We start from the raw sequence: 25,563 nt of genomic DNA on the forward strand, positions 1-25,563 counted from the left end.
GCCCAAATAAGTACTGTAGATAGATATCCGCTCAAACTGCCATTTCCCACTGGCCCGGCACAGTCGGTGAATGAATGTATTTTATTTCTGTTTGTTTCAGTGCGTTTGAAGCACTTATCCCTGACTCCAGGTGCTTCGACAGCACTGAAACAGACAAAATCAGAGAAAAACTCAAAAAAAGATTCTGCACAGATGTGTCTCACGTGGAGAACCCAGTTCTCCTTCAGAGAACGAGCTGCCTCCGTCCCCTTGCCTACGCACCGTGAACTGCGAAGGAGCCTGGGTCTGTCTGGACTAATAAGTGGGGGCACCTGCTCAGAAGAGATGAAGACTTGGAAGGCAGAGGTTGTCAAGGGATTGCTATGAAATGGTGCTTGAGCAGCTATAGCTCATCTCATCTACGCTGACTTTGACCAGCACAGTGACCAGGCAAAACGAGGCTCTGCTGTGAACCAGAGAGGGGTGCATGGGCAACCATCGATTTGGAGGGACAGTCAGTAAATTACAAGCACCAGAGCCTGTCTCAATTGTTAGAAAAAGTCACAGCCTGATGCTGATGAAAAATGAAATAGAAGAAGTAGACGCCATGAGGTGCAGAATGTTTGTTCCTGCTCTCACTGGGTTTCCGTGGCATTTGCTTGCATATTACTAGCAGGTGGTCTGAATCCCTCTGTGTGTAACTGGGCATGGATTTTAGACAGGCTGGCAGTTCTTTTGCCTTTGTATGTGGTATCCTGGTTCAACAGGTCAGACTGTGAGTAGCAGGGAAAGTGGGGGTTGGGCAGCCCCATCCCTTTCACATCTAAAAATATATTTCTTCTGAAGTTTTTATGAGAAAAAATGAATACAAAAAAGGACTGAGGGAGAGAGTTTGCTGTGCAGTGTCTAAGGGGAGGTGATGGGTGATCAATACAGGGGGACACATGGATGACAGCATACTGGGGCAGCAGTGCAGTATGCGTTTGGTCTAGAGGCAAAACCCTACTGTGTGGAAAGAACCTCAAATTTCCTAATTCTTTCCCAGCTCAAGGCAAGCTCTACTGGTCATCACTACAGCCCTGCCTTGCTGAGAGTCCAGACGGCTAGGCCACCAGCACTGACATGGTGCCAGTTCAGGGGTTTTCCCTACCAGAATTAATGAACTGAGCTCCTGGGGCAAGATCATCCCCCCCCCCCCCCCCCGGTTTTACAGAAGACCCATGCACAAGTCTTGTACGCCATTCAACTGCCTCTTCAGGCCTATGGGCCATGAGGCTAAGTTTCACTCAGAATGATTAAAACTTGCTCAGAAGCGGAAACAAACCCCCCAGATGGGTTTGAATGAACTCACTTATCTAGAGCCAGGTCCCAAGAGTCTGGCTCAAACTCCTGTTGAACTCAAGGGTCTTTGAACCTGATCCTTAGATGTTATCAAAGAGTAGCCTCCCTCTAATTCCCTGAGGCCAGAAAAGTTACATCTGGGAGTCAGCGTTGCCTCTGAGATTTAACAGATGCTTGTTCCTGTTTCAGTTCAGGTGGCTGAAAGAGTTTGAGATTGGTGCACTCCATTTTTGGGTTGGCTGACCATAGCCTGTTCTATCCTCATGTCTTGCTGATGGTACAGCACTTCCTGACTAACCCAGCTTATCTTCCATGCCATCAGGAGCAGAGCAGGACAGAGTTATTTTAACTCTTTTTTGAAAAGTTTCTGAATTTGTGGCTGAAATTTACTTCTTGGTAGTTGTTAAAGAACTAGATAAGTTCATGGAGGATAGGTCCATCAATGGCTATTAGCCAGGATGGGCAGGGATGGTGTCCCTAGCCTCTGTTTGCCAGAAGCTGGGAATGGGTGACATGACTGGACGGATCACTTGATGATTCCCTGTTCTGTTCATTCCCTCTGGGGCACCTGGCATTGGCCACTGTCGGAAGACAGGACCCTGGGCTAGATGGACCTTTGGTCTGACCCACTGTGGCCGTTCTTATGTGTTACAGAACAGGTAGGCTCTCTCTCTTGGCCCTTTTCTCGCCCTATAATTTTTTTGTTTGCCTATAATATAGATCCTAGCGTCTACTTCTTCAATAGCCCTTTGTGACACTACTCACTTGCAGTGTTTCTTTCTGGGAAAAGGCGGCACGTTCTATGGAACGTTTATATGTTCATGACTTATGTGTGAATGGGCTGCATTAGGAGAAGACAGGAGATACGGAGAGCTGACCCTATTTATTTATTTTTTCTTATGAACTTTTCCGACAACGAGAATCCGCTGTGCTGTGGTACAGCTAACCCATGTCAGCACAGTGACTTTCTCCTCATTAACCTTTCCACTCCTCTCCTTCCATCACTTTGTGCCTGGGCTCCGACGAAATATCGTAGCTCTTCAGCGTCGTGACGCATCTGCATGTGTGTCCCTACAGCACCTAACACAGTGCAGCCTGGTCTTATTCCTATTGCTGTCTGAGCAATGACAAGGGGTAAGCAGTGAGGAGGGCCAAGTGATGAGAATGTGGCGGGCAACAAAACGAAGGCCTGGCGCAGGATACTTGTAGGTAGAAATTGCAATCATTCCCGAAGGGTCATGAACAGACGCTGGGCATCATGGCTGCCTTGCCATTTCCATGTTGCTAACTGGGAGGTTGTGTCCTAGCGAGAAGGCAGGAAGGTCCAAGTATGGAAAACATGGAGAACCACTTTTCCTGTAGCTCTTAGGGAACATCTTTTGGTGATTAAGTGTACTTGAGAGCATTGGTGAAAGTCTCAACATGTCGTGTGCTGTGTATTAAACCCTAGCGACAGTGAATTAATTGGGATGACTGAAAGTGTTCATCTGTGTCGCGGAACATTTTATTTACTGTACGAAATGAAGGTCCTGCAGTCTGACCTGTTCAGAGTCTCATCTTTGGTTTTAGACGCTTGCACAGCACAGAACAAATCCAATGAAGCGTCACGCATGTCTCTTTAAGTTAATGACTAAGGGTCGGTTTTTCCGGTCTCCTCCCAAAGAGACGCAGTGACTTTGTGACTGGAAAGGATGGAGGCTCCAGAATGTAGTGTCTGAGAGGTTTCACGAATAATTGCACATTAAAAATTAAATTGCCCAGGAACAAAATATGCCTGACATGGCCAAGAGCGAAGATCAATTCAGTTGTGTTGACTGTTCCTACCAGTGTGTGTCTGGGCACTCCACACAGTCCAAGCACAGATGTTCGCATGGCTCAGTTGGTAGCGTCCTCGCCTCTGGGCCACACTGGAACTTGGGCTCCTACCCAGAGCTGGCACAGCAGTGCCAAATAGGAACAAGCCACACACATTAATCCCAGTGTGATGTTCAAGTCCATGTATTTATTTCAAAATCGAAATGTTGGAGGAGCCAGTCCTGCAGCAGCATCTACAGGGGCAAAGCAACCTGCCAAAGCGGGTTTGAGCAATGGCTATGGAATTGGCTCCTGACGGATGGCAATGGAGAGCTGTCTCTGGTGTGGGGTGGGTGAGAGAGGCCTTACGTATAATGGAAGAATGTCTCTCTCTTACCTGTGGCTTTGGTCTTCCTTACCTATTGCCGCTCTTGCTGGAGAAGACATGCACAGTTCCACTCCAGCACATCCCAGCCGGAGATCCCACTAGCAAAGAACCTGAATCTCTCTGACCTGTTTTCTCACTCTGAAGAAGAGAGGCCATTATGAATCCTATTTGTAGGGAGTCATTTGTGCCATGACAGGTCTGAATAGCCAAATCCTGCAATTATCAGCCATGAGCCACAGCACTGCTAGTGGGCTGAGCTCCGATAACCTGAACGCATGCCACGTTTTGTCCAGCCATGCCCTCCCTTCGCCACTGATGGGCTCCGCGTGTCCATACAAAAGAGGCTGAGGAGATGGGTGACATAATATTCAGCTTTCACGGTCTGTGCCTGCCATGAGTCCCGTGGGAAGTAGGGTTGGGATTGGTTAGTGAAGGGATGCGAAGGCCCGAGTGAGCGGCACAGGGGATGTGGTGGGCATAAATGTAATGCACATTGCATTCTTGTCCCATCTCTGTTGCTAAGATGTATAACAAGCAATTAGAGAGAGCATTTCTTTATACACTGCAGGACAGTGCAAAGGAAGGAGGAAATTATGTTGCCTGTGGCCAGGATATTTTTATCTTTGACCCTGACAAATGCCAAGAAAATTCCAGCTGTCACTTGATCCTGTACTGCAATGTAAACAACATGCAGGATTCCTCTTTGTTCGGAGAGCCCATTAATAGCCATTGGAGTGGGTGGGGCATGGGGTAGCCTCAAATTGTCTTGTTCTCCATAGCTCCTTAATAACATTTTAACACCAGGGATTTGAAATACATGGGATCCCTCCATTGAGAACCGATTTTTCATGATTGAAATGGTTTGGACCTAATTTCTATACCAGTCTGATGAAATCATCATTTGTGTTTCTCTCTCGTTGCAGGGCTGAAGTTGTGTTGGGAAATATTATTAAGAAGAAGGGTTGGAGGTAATTTTATTCTTCCTTAGGCCAAGTGCCATGTTAGAGCCAGAGTGCTTCATTTTTATGCCTTGGGCAGTTTCCTTGATAACTGCTGTGTTTGTTACGGAAGGAAGGAAATTAACGGTAGGCATCAAGGTGAAGAGTCAAATAACTGTACAGGGATTTGCAGGGAGTGGTGCACCAGTGAGCACAAAATCTGGGACATGGAGTCTGAAATCCCCTCTCTGGTCCCTAGCAGTGATCGCTCCAGGGCAGGGTAGAGGAATCTTTCACTGCTGCTGCCTGTCCTGGACTTGTTCCTGTGAATGAAGAGAGTTTCTGCCTTCTAGGTTGTTGTAACGGCATGAAATAATAATGCCTTCTTTATGGCTGGCATTCAGTCTTCTGGTAGCTCGGGGGCCCAAGGTGCATGCCAGTTTCAAGCAAGACAATGGTCTCTTAATCTCAGTGTTTCCCCTGGTAAATCTCCATTCCTGTTCCTGATGGAGATGTCCAGGGCTCGTCAGTCCGTCACAGCCTGGCACCTCTCCCCTGTCCTGGCCGGGTCAGAGCAGAGTGGCGTTTCTTCAGGGACGTGTTTGAAATGATCTCAAATTGTAAAAGTCACAGGGAAGAGCAATTTCAAATACCAGCTCGCTGCAGTTGGGCATGAATCATTAATCATAGTAGGATTGTCAGAAAGTCTGTATTTCCTTCCCTCCAGAATGCCACAATTATCCTCCCAGTCAGTGGTTATCGGGTACATTTTTCCCACTCAATTATTTATACTTGTCATCTTGTTCCACCAATATTGTTTCTTTGCATTAATTACCATGTGACTACAGCTCCCAGTAATTAAAGGTAATTGACTTTTTAGCAAATCCCATGAGGAGCTCTCCTGTCAGTACTCGGAGGCGAACTGTGGCACCCACATGCCTATTCATCGTCCTCTTCTTTTTCCAGCACCAAGGTTCTGAGCAAATTGGTCCACAGCTGCTTTGAGGTGGCATTGGAGCCCGGCGGGGTGTTGCCTGAGTAGTTTTCTATTTACTCCGCTGACTCCAGGACCGCTCCTGGCTCTCTCACCATGCACTCCGCCCTAAAGAACAGTCTTAGGCAGTCATACTAGGAACATGGCCAGCCCATTGTGGCTGGAGCCCTTTGATGACTGCAGTCTCACACTGCAACGTAATGTGGGCACAATGAGAGTCTGGTTTAGCTGTCCTGGACACTGATTTAAGAGTCCAAACATTTTAGTTCAGGCACGCGAATAATGCCTTTTCAGCAAACAGCCTCTTGAGTCTGGAGTAGGCACGGGACCATAGCAGCTGGTTCAGTAAGTTCACAGTAGTTGGAGCTGGTAGTGGTTTCTCCTAGTAGTTGCCATGCTATAGCCTGCTGGATGGCCCTGAAGCAAAGTGACTTTGGGCTACAGGGCCAGACCCAAGGTTGGGACTTTCCGAAGTGCCTCAGTGATTTTCAGAGGGATTTGTGTTCCTAAACACCGATTGTACTCTTGACAATCTCACCCTAAAGGCTTAACCCCAGGATCATTCAAGGTGAGGTGGGTCCTAGAGGTAACACCTCTGATCTGGGCTAGTGAAGGTGTCTGATCAAACAGCCAAGCGGATCACTAAGGGCCTGACTCTAACCTTCCTTACACTGGGGTAAATCAGCAGTAACTCCACTGCGAAGTCAATAGAATTATTCTGGCTGTGCCCCAGCACGACTCGGAGCAGTGCTTGGTGCTAAATCACTTACGTTCCGCGGACCAATGAGTTGGGAAGAGGGTATTTGCGTAACTGGAAGCTGTGGGCGAGCGTCAGCTTGGGGCGGTGAGTGTAGGGATGGGAGCACAGAGGGCGAAAGGGAACCTTGGCTTGGTACATTTTATGCAGTGACTTTCTGTTTCTCTTTAAAGGCGCTCTAGCCTGGTCATCACAACCAAAATCTTCTGGGGAGGAAAGTAAGTAACGCTGGCTAATTTCACCCAGCACCGTAATTGTCGTCGTTGTACTGTACACTGCTAACCTGGGCCTGTTCTTTTTCAGAGCAGAGACTGAGAGGGGACTGTCCAGAAAACACATCATAGAAGGTGAGAGAGCACGTCTGCTTTAATGCTGTATGTGAGCCTGACCCTGCAAGGCACTTGAGCACGTGCTTAACTTTAAGCACATGAGCACTTAACTGAATGGAACTACTCACATGCTTAACCATGTGCTTTGCTGGGTCGGGGCCTATCTGCTGCTCCTGTATAGTAAGATGGGAGAGTCTGAGGGACCTGGGGTGTTCCCATTCAGGAGAAGGAACAAACACGCTTCGACAGGGCTCCAGCTGAGCCCATCCCTTGGGCTGCTTCAGTGGCTGCTTTGCCATGTCTCAGCGGCTGGGACACACCTGCCCACACACACCTGGTGGGTGCGCTGTCCTGCCAAGATGGCGTTAATGGCACTGCAGAGTGCCTTGCAGACGCCAACAGCTGACATCATGACCTCCTGGCTTGGAAGAAGGAGCAGGGCGTGGGAGAGGCATGTGCTGGTAGTTATTGTTTATAACAATGAGCTGAATATTTCCTTGAGTTGTTATAAGTGTAATTCAAATTGCCTGGCAACTGGCCCGTGTTGGGCAGAGGTTGGATACATTTTAGCGTCACCACTTCTGCAACTCTTCCCCTGAGATGGTTTTCATTCTGTTCATTACTCCAAGCAGAAATCCAGGGAGTGGCCAGCCCTTGTGAGAGCTGGGGCTGGGGCTGCCCTTCCCAGTGGAGCAGCAGCAAGCCGGGTCTCTCCACGGAGCACGCGGCACAGCTCAGCCCTCTCGTGCAGATGTGGGTCGCGGTGCTCTTAACGCTCTGGAACCGCCTCAGCAAAGCTGGGATCCCTGGGCCTCAGGGCACCATCTCACGAGTGTTAGTGCAGCTCTTCGGAGCCTGTGTTTGCCAAGTGCTGGGACCTTCTCTTTAGTGCTAACGAAGCAGGGAGCTCAGTGGGGAACCCTGCTTGATGGCCTTTTGTCCTTGTTTGCTCGTCACCAGGTCTGAAGGCTTCCTTAGAACGGCTGCAGTTAGAGTACGTGGATGTTGTGTTTGCGAACAGACCAGATCCCAACACACCCATGGAAGGTAGGTTCCACGGCCAGTTTCTCCCTGAGAGCCTATTCCTGTTTCGGGTGCTGGTCAGCAGGCAGCTGAGACTGGTGGATTAGCCATGGTCTCGCCATTTGCGTCCAGAAGTAGGGAGCGACTTCCAAAGAGTGTAGCATTGGGGAGTAGGAGCGCTGGCCGTGGGCCGCCAAATCATTTTCAGAATAACCTCTTTCTCTCCCCCAGCAAAGTGTAATAGAGGGGCACCAGTCAAAGGGCTTCTCAGGGGACGTTCCCCTTGCTCATGTCATGGGGAACTCTTACGCTCGGACTTTCCGGGCCTGAATGTGATGCTATCTTTGTCCCTTTGGGGTTTGTGCTGCAGGCTGAACTGGGACTCTCGGAAATACATGCTTCTCTCTGCGTTATCTCCCTTTTCAGTCCGTGTTTGCCCAGTATGACAGAGCCCAGGTCCATGACTGGCGCTCCTAGGTTCTTGGATAATACAATTCATACATAGGGTTACGATCATTATAATAATTTTCTCAAGCTGCTGTGCTAGCAGTTTGTACCTCCGCAACAGATCTAACTTTTCTCATTTCATGGCCTGTCCCATTTCTGGATTACATACTCGCCCATTCTAAGAAGGAACTATTAATTCCTTGTTAGTTTAACATCTTATTAGCCAAATCAGGTCTGAATTTTTCATTGCATTTTATTTTTTGATGTTTTGAATGTTTGAATCATGATGTTGGTGACGGGTTTTTAGTTATGGTGCGTTTTCCATTATTGTAGCAATTGTTTCATGTGTTAATACGTTCAGCATATGTAAACAAACCAACCAAAAATCTTTTTCAACCTCAATCCCCCTCCATCCCCATGTAAAGGGGCCTTCTCAGGATGCGCTCTGCTTCTGGAACAGGCTGTTTTAATGGTGCTTTGATAGGGGGTTATTCTTCCTCCAGACTCAGACCCTTTTGTCATGCCGTTCATTGTAATATGCCAGCAGTTGTAAACTCTGGTCTCTTTAAATCTTTCTTTTATCACCAGGGGACCCATTTAGTTCTTCCAAGTCAAGAACATTCATCATAGAAGGTACATCGTACCCGCAATCCGAATATTGACTTCTGTGTCCAAACAGCATTTTATGGGACAGACTCTGTATTTTTATTTACACGACTTCCTTTCCTCCGTGGCAAACTTTTCCATAAAATGCACAAAGGAAAACAAACAAAAAACCCCACTTGCCTTTGAGAACATCTTGCAAGTAAAAAGCAAAATAGTGATTAGTTCTTCTCGTTCTCTTCCCTCGATTCATGTCACTTCATTCTTTTGTTCCTTTCCTTTGTTCAGTGCATGACGTGCCATTTTCTGCTATGCTTGTCTGTATGACATGAGGTCCCCGCAGTTTGAAATTCTGCATTAAAGCCTAATTCGTTGGTTCATTAAAATAACATGGTTCCTAACATGCTTGTGATCTTGGAGGAGAGCAGTTCAGGGATCAGGGTGAACAAATCAGTAGTCCAGGGGAGAACAAGCAAGTTGTGGTGGTCCTCACCCAGAAGTTTTAAAGTCCACAAGACTCTCCACTTTAAAGCCCATGGTGGGGGCTGAGTGCTGATAAGTTTACATTAGCATCAGAAAATACGGCTGTCTGGTAAGTTGAACGAATTGGCTCCCAAAGTCCGTCTAGTCAGTTACTGAAATAACATGTTATGCTGGTTTTTTCACCCCATTGAATGCGCCTGGTCTTGCATAAGGAATGTGGTTGGATTTTTTTTTTTAATGAGTGTGTACTAGGGTTGGGCAAAATTCTGTGTAACTGCACTCCCTGCAGTGGCAAACTTTGACCAAAGACTAAATTAAAATAAGGGGACAGAGTTTTCAGCCCTGTTCAGAGTCAGATTCCCTCAGGGGGTTGCTACCACTGGGGGGGGCATCCCTTTACCAGCACTAGGTTGGGACCAAAAGGCTAATAGTTGGCTGGCTATATATCCATGCCAGTCTAGCTTTTTACAGTCCCAGCTATGAATATGTACAATAGGTACAAAGCATTCGGTCGTCTTACTCCTGTTCATTATTGAACTGAACGTCTATTGCCGTCTACCTGCGATACATTTTTAATATGGTTATTCAAGCATTAGTGTCTGGAACTTTGGCATGGAGACTGGAGACTTATTTTCCCATGGGATTTTTTAAATTAAAGGGGCAAGTGGAATAGAGCTAATGACCAAATGTGACCCCAGCTGCATGTAACCTGCTGAGCCTATTCCTGTGACGTAAGAAATGCCCATTTTGCCCAGCTCTGACAGTCATTGCTCTTTGTGCTTATGACGGGCTATTCTTCCTCCTTGTAATGGCTTGTGATCTTGTGCAAGATGTACTACAGACCTGCCAGATTTTATTTCTATGGAAAACTTTCGTTTGCACAAGCCCAGCGCTTAGCTAAACTGTAACACTCTGTCAGTGCATGTGATGGACATGTGAAGCCTGGTGTGACTTTTTCTTTTTGCTTCTCTCCTTGGCATGAGTTTATGCCTTGGCTTCAAACTCAGCCTGCATGGTTCAGACTTGGCTGGAGAGCCTGTGACCGGGGACTCCCAACAGTGTTTCTAAAAAAGAAAAGAAAAGGCAGCAACAGAACAGGGCAGCAGCGGTTTGACTGACACCTAAAGGTTAAGCTGTAAATTCCCGTGTTAACTAGCCAATTGAGTCTCAAACTCTCTGGCACCTCTTTCCTTGGTTTCATTAAGCTAAGAGAAACAAAATTAGGGGGATGGTGGTTTTTGCTAATGCAGTACCATGAATGTGCATAGCGGCTTCGACGGTAAGCTCCATGGGGCAGAGACCTCGTCTTCTGTTTGCCTACATTCAGACAAGAGACCAAGAGGAAGGTTGTAGAGAAGGGAGAACAAGGGTAAAAGAAGATTGGGATTGTTTGCATTTGTTACTCTGCATCTTGGGGGGGGCGGGGGAAGGGGTGTGTGTGTGTGTATGTATAAAGTGTTTTCTTTAAATACTGGTGGCAGGTGGCAGCTGCAGAGACTGGGTGTAATCCTGGCCCCACCAAAGTTAATGGCAAAACTCCCCTTCAGTAAGGTCAAGATTTCATCCCGTGTCTTGGCATGGGAAGATTCCTCAGCCCTTGCCCCGATGAAGACTCCAGCTACGTGGACTGGGTGGCACGAGCAGGGTTTGCCCCAGACAGCTAGAAGGCTGACCCGATGCCTAGCACACTCCCAACAGATCAAGGAGTTTACATGGCCTTTCCAGGAAATGTTTGCTTCTGGTTGCTAAATCTGAGTCTCCCTTCATGAAAGTCCAAGCTATAGAGCTCTTGACATTTGGACTTTCCTCATCCTCCTGCTTCTGTACGCTCAGAATTTCCTAACGATCCCTTCCTCAGAGCTGAAACCTTCCACCTTGGGTCTCAGCCCAGAAATGAGGTTTTTGGAGACTGAAAAACGTTCTCTCTGATTTCAGTATTTTAAACCTGTTCAGCAACACTTCCTAAAGCAGCTCTGAGGAAGCGAGAGAAACGTTTAAACCAGCACAGGGCTGACTCTGGGATAAGGGCTAGTTGGATGTTACAAGGAACAGAGAGCCTGCTGCGGAGCACTCTCGGGTGGCAGCTACTAACCTAGCTTAATGAAGCCACCACCTAATGGAGCTCTGCCCCCTTTGTGACTTTTTGCAAACGTAATTAGCGTCTTTGGCAGGATTGTGTCTTGTGGTCCAAGGAGAAGTTTGCAATCTGCAGGCTGCAGCCCGTGGGCGTCATGGAGACCAGGCCATGGGAACTGCATGTTCTAACTCACTGCTGCTTTCTCAAGCCTTTTTTAACACTACCAGATGCTGAGGGCCAGTGTCAGCAACGGGGCACTTGAACCTGTGCTGAACAGTGCGACTCCAAGTCTAATAAAAGACAAAGCATCTTCGCACCCGTTCAGAAACTGACGGTCGACTTTTTGTTTGTCCCAACTGGAGATACCAGTGCTGGTTATCACAGGAGCTGCATAGGGGCAGCCGCCCTGAGCAGCCCCTGCAGCTGTAAGCACTCTGTGCCCTGAAAATCGGCCCTAAATGCCTCAAAGCACCCAAAATCAGTAGCTGTTTAAAACATTTGGGCGAGTGTCAAATGAGGAGCCTCAGGTTTTGCGTTCTCGTTCTCTCTTTATGTTCCAGCATGTTTAGCATCGCACTTAGACAAACACATACCATTGTCTGCTTCCCACCTTGAAACAGACAGAAGACAGGGATACATACACTTTTGTCTGAGTGAGTGTGTGTGCGTGTGTATAATCACATTGATTTATATATTATATCGGGTTTATTTTTTCAGGCCGTCAGTGGATTGTTTTTAGAAACACTTGTTTGCAATCTTTCCTTTATACCACAATAATTTGCAACCAACCTTGCAAGCAATGTATTCTTAGAGCTGCCTTTTCTAGATATCCCCCGCTGGATCCACTACATACATTCAGCACCTTTGGTGGGCCGTCCCTGTATTTGCCAAACATCACAGTGACAACCCTCAAAAAAGAAAAATCTGAACGTTAGCTGTTTTTAGATGCAATATTAACCATGAGGCCAAACTAACTTAATGGGTTCCTACAATCAGCTGCAATATTTGCTTTGCATAAGTCTTTATACAGACAGAATTTGCCCTCTGTTTTTCATAGCTAATGGATGTTTTCTAATGATGAATTTTTCTTATTAGTAATAATCTCTGAAGTTCACAGCAGCTAAACTATCAGGGCAAAGCTGGAGGTGAGGGTTTTTTAACCATCCTTAACATCCAGCAGTCCCAGCTCCTCCTGTATTCCTCAGTCTCTGAAATCTTCTGATTCCAGATGCTCAGGGGTAGAGTTTTTGAGCTCGTCTGTCCCTGCACAGGGAGTTCTGAACGGACCTCGGAGTTGGGTTCATAAATCTCAGTGCAGCAGAGCAATGATGCCCAGAAACAAAATTGGAAGGTGCTAAGAACTGCACAAACATTGTGCTGTTTCCCTCTCCCAAACTATCCCACCCCACGCCCCCACACACACACAGAGTCAAGCCCTGCTCCCCAAAGAAGTTGGTCTCCCGGAAATGTTTCTACTTTTTTTGTTGTGGTTTTTTTAATGTCTCCCCTCCTGTGACAGCTGTTCCATCCTGGTGGATTTGATCTGGTTTTCCTCTGTTTAGATGGAAAACCGAGTCTTCGGGTCTGTTTTTTGTAGGACCTTGAAGATGTTATTTTTTTCCCCCACACATGGGTGCAATATATCCTGTGGCTCCTGTCCATCCCCATCTCACAGGAGAGCGTGAACATCCGTGAGGTTGGACATTGTTTTCCACCACTCTGTACTGCATTTCACCTATTTGATTGTGACCTCATTACGTTTCACTGGTCCATTGCAAATGGTTATTTTCTTCTAGGCTAATCCTATTATTCCTCCAAAAAGCAACTAACTAAACAAAACTCAATTCTTATGGCATCATAATTTACATCCCTCTGTTTCTTCTCACCCTCATTTCAGCACAAGCGGCCATAAAAAGGTCACTTTCCAACCCAATCTCTGGCGATTGTTGGTTTGTTTGTTTATTTTTGCATTCGATTATTCTTTACAGATTTGGACAAGTAATTAATATGGGGAAATGATTTCACGAGCAGTCTCTGTTGTGGGTTGGCTTTTTGGTTTTTGTTCGTTCGTTTTTGTTTTTTAATTTCCTTGTAAAACTCCTGTCTCCAAGTTTGAAGTCTGGAAGTACACTGCTTGCAAGATGTCTGTGCAGTCAAAGTCCCCCCTTTCCTTTTGGTGTCACAGTCTTTATTTACGGAATAGCTCCAGTCTGCGTGCCAGGCTGACATGTCTCCCTCCTTGCCTTCCTTTCCTTTTTGACAGAGACGGTGAGAGCAATGACCCATGTTATCAACCAGGGAATGGCCATGTACTGGGGAACATCGCGCTGGAGCTCCATGGAGATCATGGTACTGTGTGTGTGTACACGCCTGCGTGTGGGCGCATGCATGCCTGTGCGTTCCCATTGCTGAAATGCAAGGGCCGGAAGACACGCCATAAATAAATGATCTGTGCGCAGCTGATGCTAAGCAGAGGCCGAGCAGACTGCCGTCGCCAGAGCAAAGTGCCTCTCTGCAGTGTTTTTGGGGAGAAGTGCTCCGTTGATGGTGATTTAATTAGACAGGAGCTGTCAGGAGCCGACTGCTTGCAGACGTATTTTAGCTGTAATTATTTTTAGATCTGATAGGACGGCTCATCGGAGTGTGTCAGGCTCGTGCCGTAGGGGAAAGGGTTCCCTGGCTGGGAAAGGAGGTAGCACAGTAGCGGTCAGTGAGAAGGACACCTGAGCGGGGAATCCCTGTCATTGCTGTCACAGGAGCCCCCAGCTCACCTGGTTTCCTCTCCCCCTCTCATTCTCTCTCCTCGCTGGTCTGAGACGCTTCAGTGAGAGATTTCCCCCTCTGGCCCTTCCCAGCTCTGTGTGCTCTGCTGGCTCAATCTGCTCCAACTTTTGGGCAAATTAACATGATTTCTAGCTAAATCCTTTGACTTGAGACTCTCCAGCCAGTCGCCTTTTCCTCTCAATGTGACCGTCTCCCTGGTAACAGACAGAACTTTGTGTCAGCCCCCATGTCTGCAACTGTCTCCAAGGCAGCATCTCAGGAGCCCTGGGGGCAAATCTGGGCCTTTTCGAGCCCCTTCCAGCTGAATGCTGACAGTCAGTGCGGTGGCTGCCCTGGCATTAAAGCACTTGTCAGTGCAGAGCCAGCCGCAGAGCGCCGGAATGCTCCAAACATACAGACCTCTCGGGCTCAGCGTGGGCACCACATTTGCAGTCAGAGACCCCAGAGCCTGGCTCGTGCCCTTTGAAGTCAAAGATAAAGTCCCACTGGGGCCTGCCAATGGGCAAATCTCCCATAGGACTGGGCCCTCCAGTCTCTGCTTGTTCAGCGAGGCCCTGGGTCCCCATCAGCCGCAGGAACAAATTAGTTCTGTTTCGGCAATAGCCACTCTCCCCATGTCCCTGGGTTACTCCCTTTCACCCGCCAGGCAGGGTCTCCGGACGTCCCAGCCCCAGTGCCGTGGGGACGACCTGGAGGTCTCACCCTGCTCCGGGAGGAGAGCATGGGGCGGGGCAGCCCTGCCCTATAGGGAATCATGCTGATTTGCATTTATCTTTGTGCTTGCAGGAAGCGTACTCAGTGGCACGGCAGTTTAACCTAATCCCGCCGATTTGTGAGCAAGCCGAGTACCACATGTTCCAGAGGGAGAAGGTGGAGGTGCAACTCCCTGAGCTCTTTCACAAGATAGGTACAAACCCCCCCCCCACGCCTTACATGTTCTCTGAGGCTGGCTGGGGGCACAGCTGGGCACTCTCAGGGAAGGGAGCAGGAGTTGAGAGGCTCGGTCCTGTCATAAAGGGTCTGTCGATATTCAGCTCAGCTGCCCGGAATGCCCAGCTCCTGGCTTTTGTTTCTAGAAAGAATTGCCTTTCCCAATGGAACAATAATCAGGCAACAGACCCCTGGTTTCCATTGAGGAGGGTTGGGGTTGGTCCGGGGGCAGTGCACACATGGGCCAAGTATAAAAAGGGCAATCTAGAGAGGGGCCCAAGCCATACGGCTCCAATCCAGGCCTGAACAAAAACATCCACAAAAAATTCAAAGCTAAACCCTGACTGTTTCAACGTTTCCAGCATAAACCATTTCAACGTTTTGTTTAGAAAAAAGCATTTGTTTTTTAATAATTTCTTTTCTTGTCGAAATGAAAAACTGAAAAGATTTCATTGGGGTTGAACAATCAGTTTCAACCAGATAAAAAGGGAGGACAAAAATTCTGGAAAAACGTCAGAACAATTTGCTGAATTCACCCCAACTTCGCAAATGCTTTTGGTTGCCCCAAAACTGCATCTTTATGGCAAACTAAAAAAACCCAGTGTTCTTCTGAGTCCCCAGAGCTGGCCGTGTCCCTTCAGCACATACAACATGCCACATCGGCACGAGGCCCCGTATCTGTATTCATGGGGCACTTGGAGGTTTGCGGTTTAAAATGTACAAAAATAGTTTTTAAAAAAACTGAATAAATGTGCTAAGATATGGGGGAAATAGGCACAGTTTTAGGGAAAATAAATCTCAGCAGCCTTGTCAGACCCGTTTGTCACCCCGAAGCCATGCTTGTTCCCAGCCTCTGCCACAGCAAAGGGGGATCACGCTGCATGATCTAGCCCCATCTGAATATCAGAGCTCTGGCCAGGCCAAGCTGCTGCTGAGTTGGTGTCATGGCCCTTTAGCTGGCGTCTCCTCCACGCTGCTAACCCAGTGTGTGATCATGGTGCACATTTCATATTCATGCCAAGTCGGAGCCGCTGGCTTTGGTAATTGTTTAACTTCTGAGTGCCCTGGAGTGGCTGTTGCACACCCTAACCTGGCATTATTTGGGCCATGCCAAGTCACTCGGTGTCTTGGCTCTGGCTGAAATCCTCTTACAAGATTGTGTTTATATCATAATCAGAAAAAGCAGCCTGGAATTAGGAGAGAAATTCTAAGTGCTGAGGCCTGATGCCCAAACTCCTGATGTACCCGGACTAACCTTTGTGTGTGCGCATGAGAGACCGAGAGAGAGAGAGACACACACGTTACCTCTGAAGAGTATAAAAAAGCCAGAGAGCACAGGACAGAGGAGGCATCTTCCTCTTGGAAGCCAAAGCTGGGTCATTTACAGACTTGACAACTCTTCTCTAGAGTTTCACTCTTTGCTGTACTTGGAGGCTTCCCAGCTGCCTGGCCAAGCCTGTGCTGTGCATTCCTGGCCTACGGCCCATTTGTAAAGTATGATGAGGTCTGGCCTGTCGAGCCCTTTACACAAAGACGGGCTTCCTGGGTACAGACAAATGTCTCCCCTGTTCAAACTGCTTCACTAAATAAACCAAAGAAAGGAGACTGTAGTTACTGTGTCCATGGAAATGTGTGTGTTGTCTGAGCAGGGAAGGGCTTTAATGACATATGATATTTATAGGCCGGGAAGGATTCGATTTTTGTCAGTAAATGTTGATTTCATCACACACACACACAAACCGTGAAAAAATATTTCCATCAATAACAATCAAAATGAACAGCTGGGGAAAGTGGTGCCCGAGAACCTGTGAGTTTGGTCGAAGGACCGTCCCTTGGTTCGTTTCGGCGTGCGCTGTCGGCAGTTTGTGTGTTAAGAATTATATAACTCCGTTTTTTGACTCTCAGTGGCTACTGTCTGATGTCCCCCACACCATTTCAAAGGAATGGATATGATTGATAAAAATCTAAAAAAAAAAAAGCACTTAACAAATAAACATCAGTCACCTGAGCAGTGACGCTAACGATCAGTTTAGTAGATTTTTTTTTTTTTGGAAAATGGCTCCAGATTTAAAGTTAATCGCAAGCTGGAGCGTTCTGCTGGCTCGGGGCCCACGGGTTCGACACCTGGCAGGGCCGAGCACACAAAAAAATGCTCTCGCAGGTATTCGCCATGTACAATAGTGCACAAATAGTCAACAGCTCTTCTTCTGTGCCTTTAAATAACTACTTGTGCCATTAGCCCAGAAATCCTGCCTAGGGTTACACTCTAAAACATTTCCCCAACCTCGTTTTAAAAAAGACTATCTCCCACTTGTCCAAGTATTTCCTCTCTAGCAGGGGCCCCCTCCTTTTTCCTCCCATGCTGCGTCCTGCTCCCAAATCACATCCTCCCAACAGCACTGACAGCCGCACCCCTGTTTTCTCTACCCTGTGTTCTGAGCTTGCTCACTTTTAGGGGTAGGATTTTGGAGCAGGGCTCATACAGCTGGCAGCTGCCCCCAGACCAACACTGCACGAAGGAAAATGTCTGGTTCTCTAACGGTACTTACCAAGAGATGCTAAAAATAGGAACAAAACTGGCAGACAGCTGTGTGTGCAATTGATCCCTCCTCCACCCCCACCCCGGCTGTCAGCAGGAACCTGCAGTGCCCTCAGTAAATGTTCTCTCTCTTCTCAGGGGTTGGCGCCATGACCTGGTCCCCGCTGGCCTGTGGAATTGTTTCTGGAAAATATGATGGTGGAATCCCCCCTTACTCCAGAGCATCGCTGAAGGTGAGGAAGAGGTGCAGCATGATTTGTGGGTTGGTGTGAGGGATGCTGGGTGGAACGGTGTCTCTTTATCACTCCTTGCATCTGAGGTTTTATCCTGCAGCCAGTATGGGGGGTTCCTGTTGCCTCCCAGTACTTGGTCTCCTTGCTTGAGGCCAGTTTGGTTTCAGGATCATATGAGGGGAGCTGAGGGGGTTGATTCTGGGGAGCTGCACTACCCCACTTGGAAGGACAGGCACTGTAGGCAAAACACAACATTCCCCCCTTGTTCCAGTGAATTCTGCACCTGCATTAAGTAATATGGTGTCGGAGGGGATCTACCTTTAATCAGCCACCTGCTGCAAAGGTGTGTTTAATTTTACTGCAGTGTCACAACTGAGACCCCTCACACGTTCTGGTCCTCGTGCTAAGCATTCCTGTGTGAGGGTCACCCCGTTACCGAGATCTCTGCCTAGAACGCCGCTTCGCTTCATGTTCCTTGTGCGGGTTTGGGGGCTGTACAGAATCCTTGATATCTTTGCATTATAGCCCCAAAGATTTATGGGAAGTCCCTTGACCGTATGCCGGAGTGATAGAACACATACACAATAAACCCCATTTCCATTGGATTGTTCCCCCTGCGTCTGTGACACTAAGTTCAAGTGGAAGAACCCCCTGCGCTGGCCTCTGGACCTACAGTGAGCACATCGCCAGCTCCCTTTGACTCCCAGAAGCACCTTTCCATTGCTTTCAGTGGGAGCTGACCTGGGTCCCAAGCGAGTGCTGGCATCAGCCTGTCTGCGTCCCCAGCCAGTGACGCCCCGTCTCTAGAAGCAGACTGGGGAGGAGGCAGATGCTAAGGACTCTTTCCCCTCTCCCTCAATGTGCCTCTCTTTTCAAAGGGATACCAATGGCTAAAAGACAAGATCCTGAGTGAAGAGGGAAGGAGACAGCAGGCAAAGCTGAAGGAGCTGCAAGCCATTGCAGAGCGCCTAGGATGCACCTTGCCACAGCTCGCGATCGGTAAGCAGCCTGCGAGACGCAGAGCAAGAGAGATCGTCCTCCCCCGGCCTTTGTCACTGGAATGCAGCAGCGGGGCACTGGATAAGCATAGCCTCGTTCCCTGGCATTGATACCGAATTCCAGACCATCCGACCCAGCTCCTTGCTTCTCTTGCGCCTGCTCATGTGAAAAGCTGCTCCGAGGAGACCGGAATTTCGTTTCCTCTATTCACTGCCCACGGTTGCCCCGAGACAGGTGGAGTCTGTCAGAGCGGGAAATACCAGCCTTCATGGCCAGAGAAAGCCTAACCGAGGTGCCCTCCCTGCCTGGGCACATCTCCCCCACCAAGCCCGCCTCTCCTGGCCGTAAAAACATGCTGTGGGTTGTACGCGCACAGCGCCTTGCAGCGAGTTCTTCCACGCACTGGACACTCCGGCCAGTTGTGGCCGGAGAGTGAAGAGCTGCTTCTGCAGCTCTTCACTGCATTTTTTATTAATGTAAAGAATGACGTGTGTGCGCCGCAATGAACCCCCTGTCCTTAGCTCCCCTAACCCTTCCTGTCACTCCAGCCTGGTGTCTGAGGAACGAAGGAGTCAGCTCCGTTTTGCTCGGTGCCTCCAATGCAGACCAGTTAATGGAGAATATCGGAGCGATACAGGTCAGTTCCCACATACAGCCTGGCAAATTTCCCTTGCTTAAAAATGTAGGCATGATCTTTGGCTTGCTCAGAGTTTGAGAGTAACTAACTCCTTATAGAGTTTATATCGTTAAAAAGAAATTAACCATATTGGAACTGTTGTAATAGATCAGCGCAAGGTAGGATGTGCCTTGCAGCTGCACTTGTTTTGCAGGTATTAACGAGGGCTACTACATGGGGCTCATTTAGTAAGAGGGGGCTTTAAGACTTTGACTTGGTGTCATGGCTCATAAGTCCTTGGATCAACCTTCATGAGAGCTGTCAATTGAGCTTTGGATCGGACCTTTAACAAATCACATGTTTTCCCGTAACAGATTCTTTCAGTGAACCAAGTTATTCTGAAAACTCTGTTGTTTGACCCATCAACCCTTCTATTTAGTAAATTGTACATGATACTGAAGGAACCAATAACGCCTTGAATTCACACCCATGTGCTTTATTTCTTTAACCATGTATTTCAGCCGTTGGTTTTGGCTGACTTTGCTTTCCCGTTTACCTTTGTTTTCCAAAGCGGTCACGCAGGTTACAGAATTTTTTTTCCACACTATGATTTGTGGTTGCAGGGAAGCTCATGACCATCACTAACTCAATCAGCCCCTGCTGGTCCCTGTCACAAGCGAGGATGTCGGTGGTTTTAGTGTTGCCTGCTGGTCAATACGGTTTATTAGTGAGCGTCTTGTGCCCCTCGATACTATGTGCTGTCACTAACACCTCCTTAAACTCCACCAGTGACCACTTATCCCAAAGCCAGCAGGGGAATGTTGACAGCTCAAGTTTTGCAGGTTGATGGGTCCCTTGAGACAACTTCCGCGCTGACTTACATTCTGATTTTCTTTGTATGTATGTTGTGTACAGGTTCTTCCAAAATTGTCCTCTTCCATTATACACGAGATCGATAGTATTTTGGGCAATAAACCATACAGCAAAAAGGACTACAGATCCTAACTATGCCTGCTGTCCCCCGGACTCTCTCGACTCCTAGTCTTCTGTTTGCTTGCTTAAGCTTTACTGAAGCCAAGGGAAGAGTGTGATTGGCATCCGAAGATACCACATGGCAAGATGTTCTGGAGAAGTTGTTTACCCTGTTGCTGCAAGACGACATAGGCTTATTATGCACCATTTCTTTTGAATGCAAGAAGAGTCCCAGGCTGGGAAGATTTCAGGCCTCTGGGCTTCCTTTTTTAAAAGGAGAAACTACGTTTTTCACAAACGCACGCAGAATATCTCTGCTTTTCGTTGATTCCAGCTCCTGTACGATGTGCTTGAATATTCAGATCTGACACACACACCATTTACCTGTAAGAATTCTAGTCTCTCTGTTCCAAAAGCAACGCTGGCTTTACAATGATCTGGCTAATGTGAGTGCGGAGGACTGTCTGTGGTAACCATCTAAGAATGCTAGAAACAGCTGTTTCGGGAGTACTGCCTGCATCTCCCAGCTGGTTCTGTTCTTTAGTTTGCTCTGTATCTATTTCTGTTGGAGAAGAATTGAATACTTCAAAAAATACAAAGTGAATCAGCCAAGTTGTTGGCAAGCAGCTGTAAGAGTTCATGCTCTGCGATTTGGTAGCCTCCCCAAGGCCCCCACTGGGGCCAGGGGTGTTTGTCACAATGCTTTTTTTTATTTTTCTGGTGCCTCATATTGACCTTCTGAGGTGGTGTTGCTATTCGCACAAGGCCTGAGCCCACTCAGTTCCAATCAGGGGGCTTTCTTTCCCTGTGAACAGGCTATGTCCTCAGCCCAAGCACCTCTTGGCCTCAGTGGGCTTCCCGGGAGCTTTGCGGAGGACTGAGTGCAGGACGCAGTTTGTGACTTTGAACAGAAATGGCACGCTGGCATTGAAGGCATTCCAGTAAGAATCCCTCACTGTGCTGGTGCTTTTGTCTCCAGGAGGCAGTGCTGTTTTAACACGAGCATCTTGCTGGTTTCATTACTTCCTCTGTCATTCACTCAGGTCTAGGTTCTCATTTACAACTAATATGAAGTTTTACATGCACAATGCTTACAATGTTTAAAATGTTTAGTATAACTGTTTAGTATGAAAGAGAGCAGAGACCTTCAATTAATCTCTGTCCAGAAAGCATCCAGCTTTAATTTTAGATGCTTGATTTCCTTAACACCCTGAATCTGTGATATTTCGTAAGCAACCTCTCAAACTGCTTGAGCCAGTCATTGCTTTAAAAGGAGCAGGGCAGACAGGGATTTAGTTTACATGTGTTCAGTGGACAATCATGGAGTATCGTTACCAGCTGCACACAGTAAATGATGGTAATGAGCAATTTAATCCAAGAGGATGTCGGTCTAAGGAGTTCAAGCCACCAGACTTGCGGCTGTGTCTGGTCTGTGGCTGGGTGCTGCTCAGTAATGTGGATACTGCACGCTGGACTGAACAGCTGTAGTGCGTATTTTTGAGAATCTTTTGCCTTTGCAAACAAAAAAAAATATTTTTTGTATGTTACAAAATCATTATTCTTGTTTCAGATCCCTGACTTGTGTGGGCTGCCACCTAATATGGTACCAACTTTCCCCTAAAATTTCAGACTGCATTTGTAGGTACTTGTTTCACTGATGACACATGTGCACAGCTATTACAGGGAGATAGCTTGGTCTCGCTTGCCAGAGGAATTACTTCGGTAGACTGCTAGGTTCCCCATTTCCACTAAAGATTAATCTCATCTTTAGACTGATTGTGGAACCACTGAGTCAACTTGATATAACAGTCAACAAATACATGTTCATTTCCTGTCCTAAACTCATAGGTAATGTTGCTGGTGCCGTTAAACAGATGCCACTTTCCACCCCAGAGGTGGCTGCATTTCACTGTTGGCTACATGGATCCCTTTGGGATGGTTCTGCAAATCAGATGCTATCGGATAAGCCACTTCACACTAGGTGGTCTGAGATGTAAAAGCCGCAGAAGTTTTGCATTACTGTAGTAATCGCATACTTCAATTTTTGGTATAATGTTGGTAGTATTTTCTCATAACCATTGCATAGATAACCACATGTTTAGACTACAGATAAGATTCTGTTCCAAACTTCCAGGAGCTGTCCAAGTGCTGGAATAATTCTGCACCCTAAGGGTAGCAGAAACCTATCTAATTTGGATGGTCTACAAAGCAGGCAGAATAATACTAATGAACAATGATAAAGCAATGGTGGTGAGGAATCATTGTTCCCTGGCAGGGGTTAATGTTTTCAAGGACTCTGACTGCATTTATTTAGGTTTTACAAATATTAGTGCTTCTGTTCCCCTTTTTCTCTTTCAAGGGGCAGCTGGTCCAAGCACTCCCCCAGCAACACGCAGGGAGCTGGGAACTTGCTCTGAAAATGCAATTGCGTTTCTTGCATTAATTGGCACTACCCAAGCAGTGCCTGTTTGGTGTTTGTACAGAGATTGTGTGTGTGTACATGGGTCACACAAACCTCTCTAGCACAGCAGGATCAGAGCACTGCCCTAACCTACAAAAAACCACAAGTCTATTGGCAGATCATTTTAAAACATCCCTCAGCTGTGTCCTCCCACCACCGTAGGTTACTGCAGTGGGAGGAGAGCCAGCTACCTTGTGGAAAGCTGATTCGCTTGGACCATTTTTGTCTTGCTCCTTTTTAAAAGGCATTTCTGCACACCCCCTGGACTGGTCTCTTTACAGCTGGTGGTGTGGGCTCGGCCTGTCTCAGGTCCCAGCCTGGAGGTAGCTCCCTGGGCTCAGTCCCCAGTGCAGAAAGACAAGTTGTGATTTGCACCAGTGCTGTTTATTCCTGATTGACTTTGCAAATTAGAATATAAATTACACCTGTGCATGACTCTGCTGGTCTGCGGCAGGGGTCTGAACCCCCACCCATGGCTGTAACCTCACCATACGACCAACGTGCTCAATGCTGTCTTGCTGAGCCACTGCTGTTCCTGCCCCCCATCCAGCCCCAGCCACAGACCCTGCCCTGTTGTAATCAAATCCTGGTTATGGCCAGCTGCCTTAATGGTTCTCATGCAGAATGCTGCTCTGAGTGAGGACTGTGTACGGGGCTGCTCAGTGTTTTCAGGCCTGATGCTTGTTGCTACTGAATTTAAATTTCCTTTCATATTAGTGTTTGAGGCTGGATTAAAAATTGTACAGTTTTTAAGCTGCTGTAAAAAGGTGGTTGGCCAGTTGCATGGGGTGTTTGCTTCCTGCAGCGCTGCATGTGCAGGGGGCGGGCTGTGTCCTGCAGGCAGGCAGGAGGGACGAGAGCCTGTCCCAGTACTCGCAGTGCTCTGCCATACACCTGTGAGCAGGGGAATAAACACCTGGCTTGTGGGCACTGAGAAAGGGCCCACTGCTTGGGTATCAGCTGCTCTGGGAGTAGGCTAGTCAGCGATTCATTGCCTTTGGTGGTGGTGTTAAACCCCCAGCAGAAATGCCCCAGGAAAGCTCAGAGTGGTGCTCCCCAGCGGCAGGGAGCGGGTTTGGGTCTCCCCAGTGTAAGGAGTGGGCAGAGAAAGTTCCCCGGCAGGGTGAGTGAAGGATGGTGACAGCCTTGCCTACGATTGCACTTTAGCAGCTGCTGTTTGTCTGGCTTGTCCAATGTTAGCCCCAGCCCTGCAGTGTCCCCAGGGAGCGCTGTGGGGTGCTGCACCTGTTCAGGTAAACGTTATGCTAAAACGGGGAGGAACCACCCCCTGGATCCCAACGCTTGCTCCTGTGGCCCTCGAGCGTCCCCTCCCAGAGCTGTTCAAGGGGGTTTCCGCAACTTCCAGTTGCCTTTTCCGGTCTGAGCCTCCATATCCTACCCCAGGGGATTTGCTTGGTTTTCTGTGTACGAGGCATGTAACGCAGGTGAGTTCTGGTGTGTGTGCTTTCCCCGTCATTCAGCAAGCCCTGCTCTTTACCCTGGAAAACTCCCCTGCACCCAGTAGCTGTGAATTACCAGCGCCAGTTATTGTCCTGTCTTACAGCCAATCCTTGTATGTAAATAAAGCGCTTTCTTTTGAGAGAGAGAGAGAGACACAGCGAGGGTTGTGATGATTACACTAGCTAGAACTGCATAAATGACAGGCCAAGCCAGCTGACTGCATTGTGCTGCTGAATGATGATTGCGACGGACATTCAGCTACTGTATTTATGGAATGACAAAATAAAAGGCCAGCCTGATCTGTCTGCAGGAGGGTTTCCTTGGCTGCTTTGGACCGAAGGCGTTGGGAGCCTGGGCTGCATTAATCCTGACAGGGGGATCCTGCACCATCACAGCGCCTCCCCATGCCTGTTGGGTCCCTGCCATGGCGTTACTGGGGCCAATCATGTGGCTTCCCCCGTGCTCCAAGCCCAGCCTAGCGCTGCAGGTCCCCCGTTGGTTCCTGTGGCTGCCTGTTTCAAGCAAGACGTGATGTCCCCGGGGGGGGAAGCAGCCATCACCCCTCTCAGCACTGAGGCTGCAGAAACCACTGCTGCCAGCCCGGTGTGGCTCAGCGGCTGCAGGCCTTGCTCAAACTCAGCTCCCCCTGCGCCCAGTGGCTTTCCAGGCCATGGCAATACTTCAGCTCCTTCAGCCTGAAACCCAGGTGCTCAGTTGTCTCAGAGCGGAGAGTAGGGGGCCTGTGTTTGTGCTAATGCGCGTTTCAGAAACCACGTGTGCTGAGCCTTGGTGGAAGGGAATTTCAGCAGCTCTCAGCCCTGGGGAGGGAAAGCCAGAGCCTGTGCATGCATGTACCCCCTCCGAGGGGGCTTGCTGGCTCCTGGAGGCGGAAACTCCACGGGCCGTGCTGACAGAGCGCTGAAAGGGGGGGTAGAACAGTGTCCTGCTCTTCCTGTGCTGATCGTGTCAGACCTACCTCCTGCGTTTTCAAGTGACTCACGGGGGCTAAAGGCCCCCCCCAAGCTGCCTACAGCCTTTCATTGGCCCATTTCCACTCTGCTGCAGAGGCTGCGGCTGTAACAATAAAAATAATTGGGAAACGTTTTTGTTGACTCCTTTTTTTAAAGGATTTATTAAAACACAGAAAACAAAAACAAATACGCACAGAGTACAAAGTAAATGTGATTTGTGTTGGCTACAGACGCCAGGAACGCTCCTACAAAAGGTCAGCACGCTTCAGTTAGTATCACAAAATAACAAACCAAGAATCATGAAGGCAAAGTAGCTTTAAATGCTTCTGGTTTTCCCTAGTCTGTTCCCCAAATCTTCACTGCCTTAGCCTGTATTTCACTGGAGCTTTTTCAACTTGCTCAGAATTGTTGCATAATCCCTTCTGTCGATGACCATGTAGGTGG

General features: G+C 48.1%; 1 protein-coding gene across 8 annotated transcripts in view; it reads left to right on the plus strand.

The window, feature by feature from the left end:
* Nucleotides 1–25,195, plus strand: part of KCNAB2 (potassium voltage-gated channel subfamily A regulatory beta subunit 2) — a 109,425-nt gene extending 84,230 nt beyond the window's left edge. For 4 of the 8 annotated variants that reach the window (XM_074934005.1, XM_074934004.1, XM_074934007.1 and 1 more), the window contains exons 7-16: nt 4,426–4,470; nt 6,365–6,409; nt 6,495–6,538; nt 7,481–7,567; nt 13,417–13,502; nt 14,724–14,844; nt 17,545–17,639; nt 18,518–18,638; nt 19,187–19,275; nt 20,170–25,191. In XM_074934005.1, coding sequence (XP_074790106.1) covers nt 4,426–4,470; nt 6,365–6,409; nt 6,495–6,538; nt 7,481–7,567; nt 13,417–13,502; nt 14,724–14,844; nt 17,545–17,639; nt 18,518–18,638; nt 19,187–19,275; nt 20,170–20,259 — 823 coding nt within the window. In that variant the 3' untranslated portion in view covers nt 20,260–25,191. Of the gene's footprint in view, nt 1–4,425; nt 4,471–6,364; nt 6,410–6,494; nt 6,539–7,480; nt 7,568–8,578; nt 8,624–13,416; nt 13,503–14,723; nt 14,845–17,544; nt 17,640–18,517; nt 18,639–19,186; nt 19,276–20,169 lie in introns of all 8 variants that reach the window. The other 4 variants (XM_074934010.1, XM_074934009.1, XM_074934011.1 and 1 more) reach the window with 3 other exon arrangements.
* Nucleotides 25,196–25,563: the final 368 nt, after the last annotated feature.

Source organism: Natator depressus, chromosome 18 (assembly GCF_965152275.1).
Source record: "Natator depressus isolate rNatDep1 chromosome 18, rNatDep2.hap1, whole genome shotgun sequence".
Taxonomy (NCBI): domain Eukaryota; kingdom Metazoa; phylum Chordata; order Testudines; family Cheloniidae; genus Natator; species Natator depressus.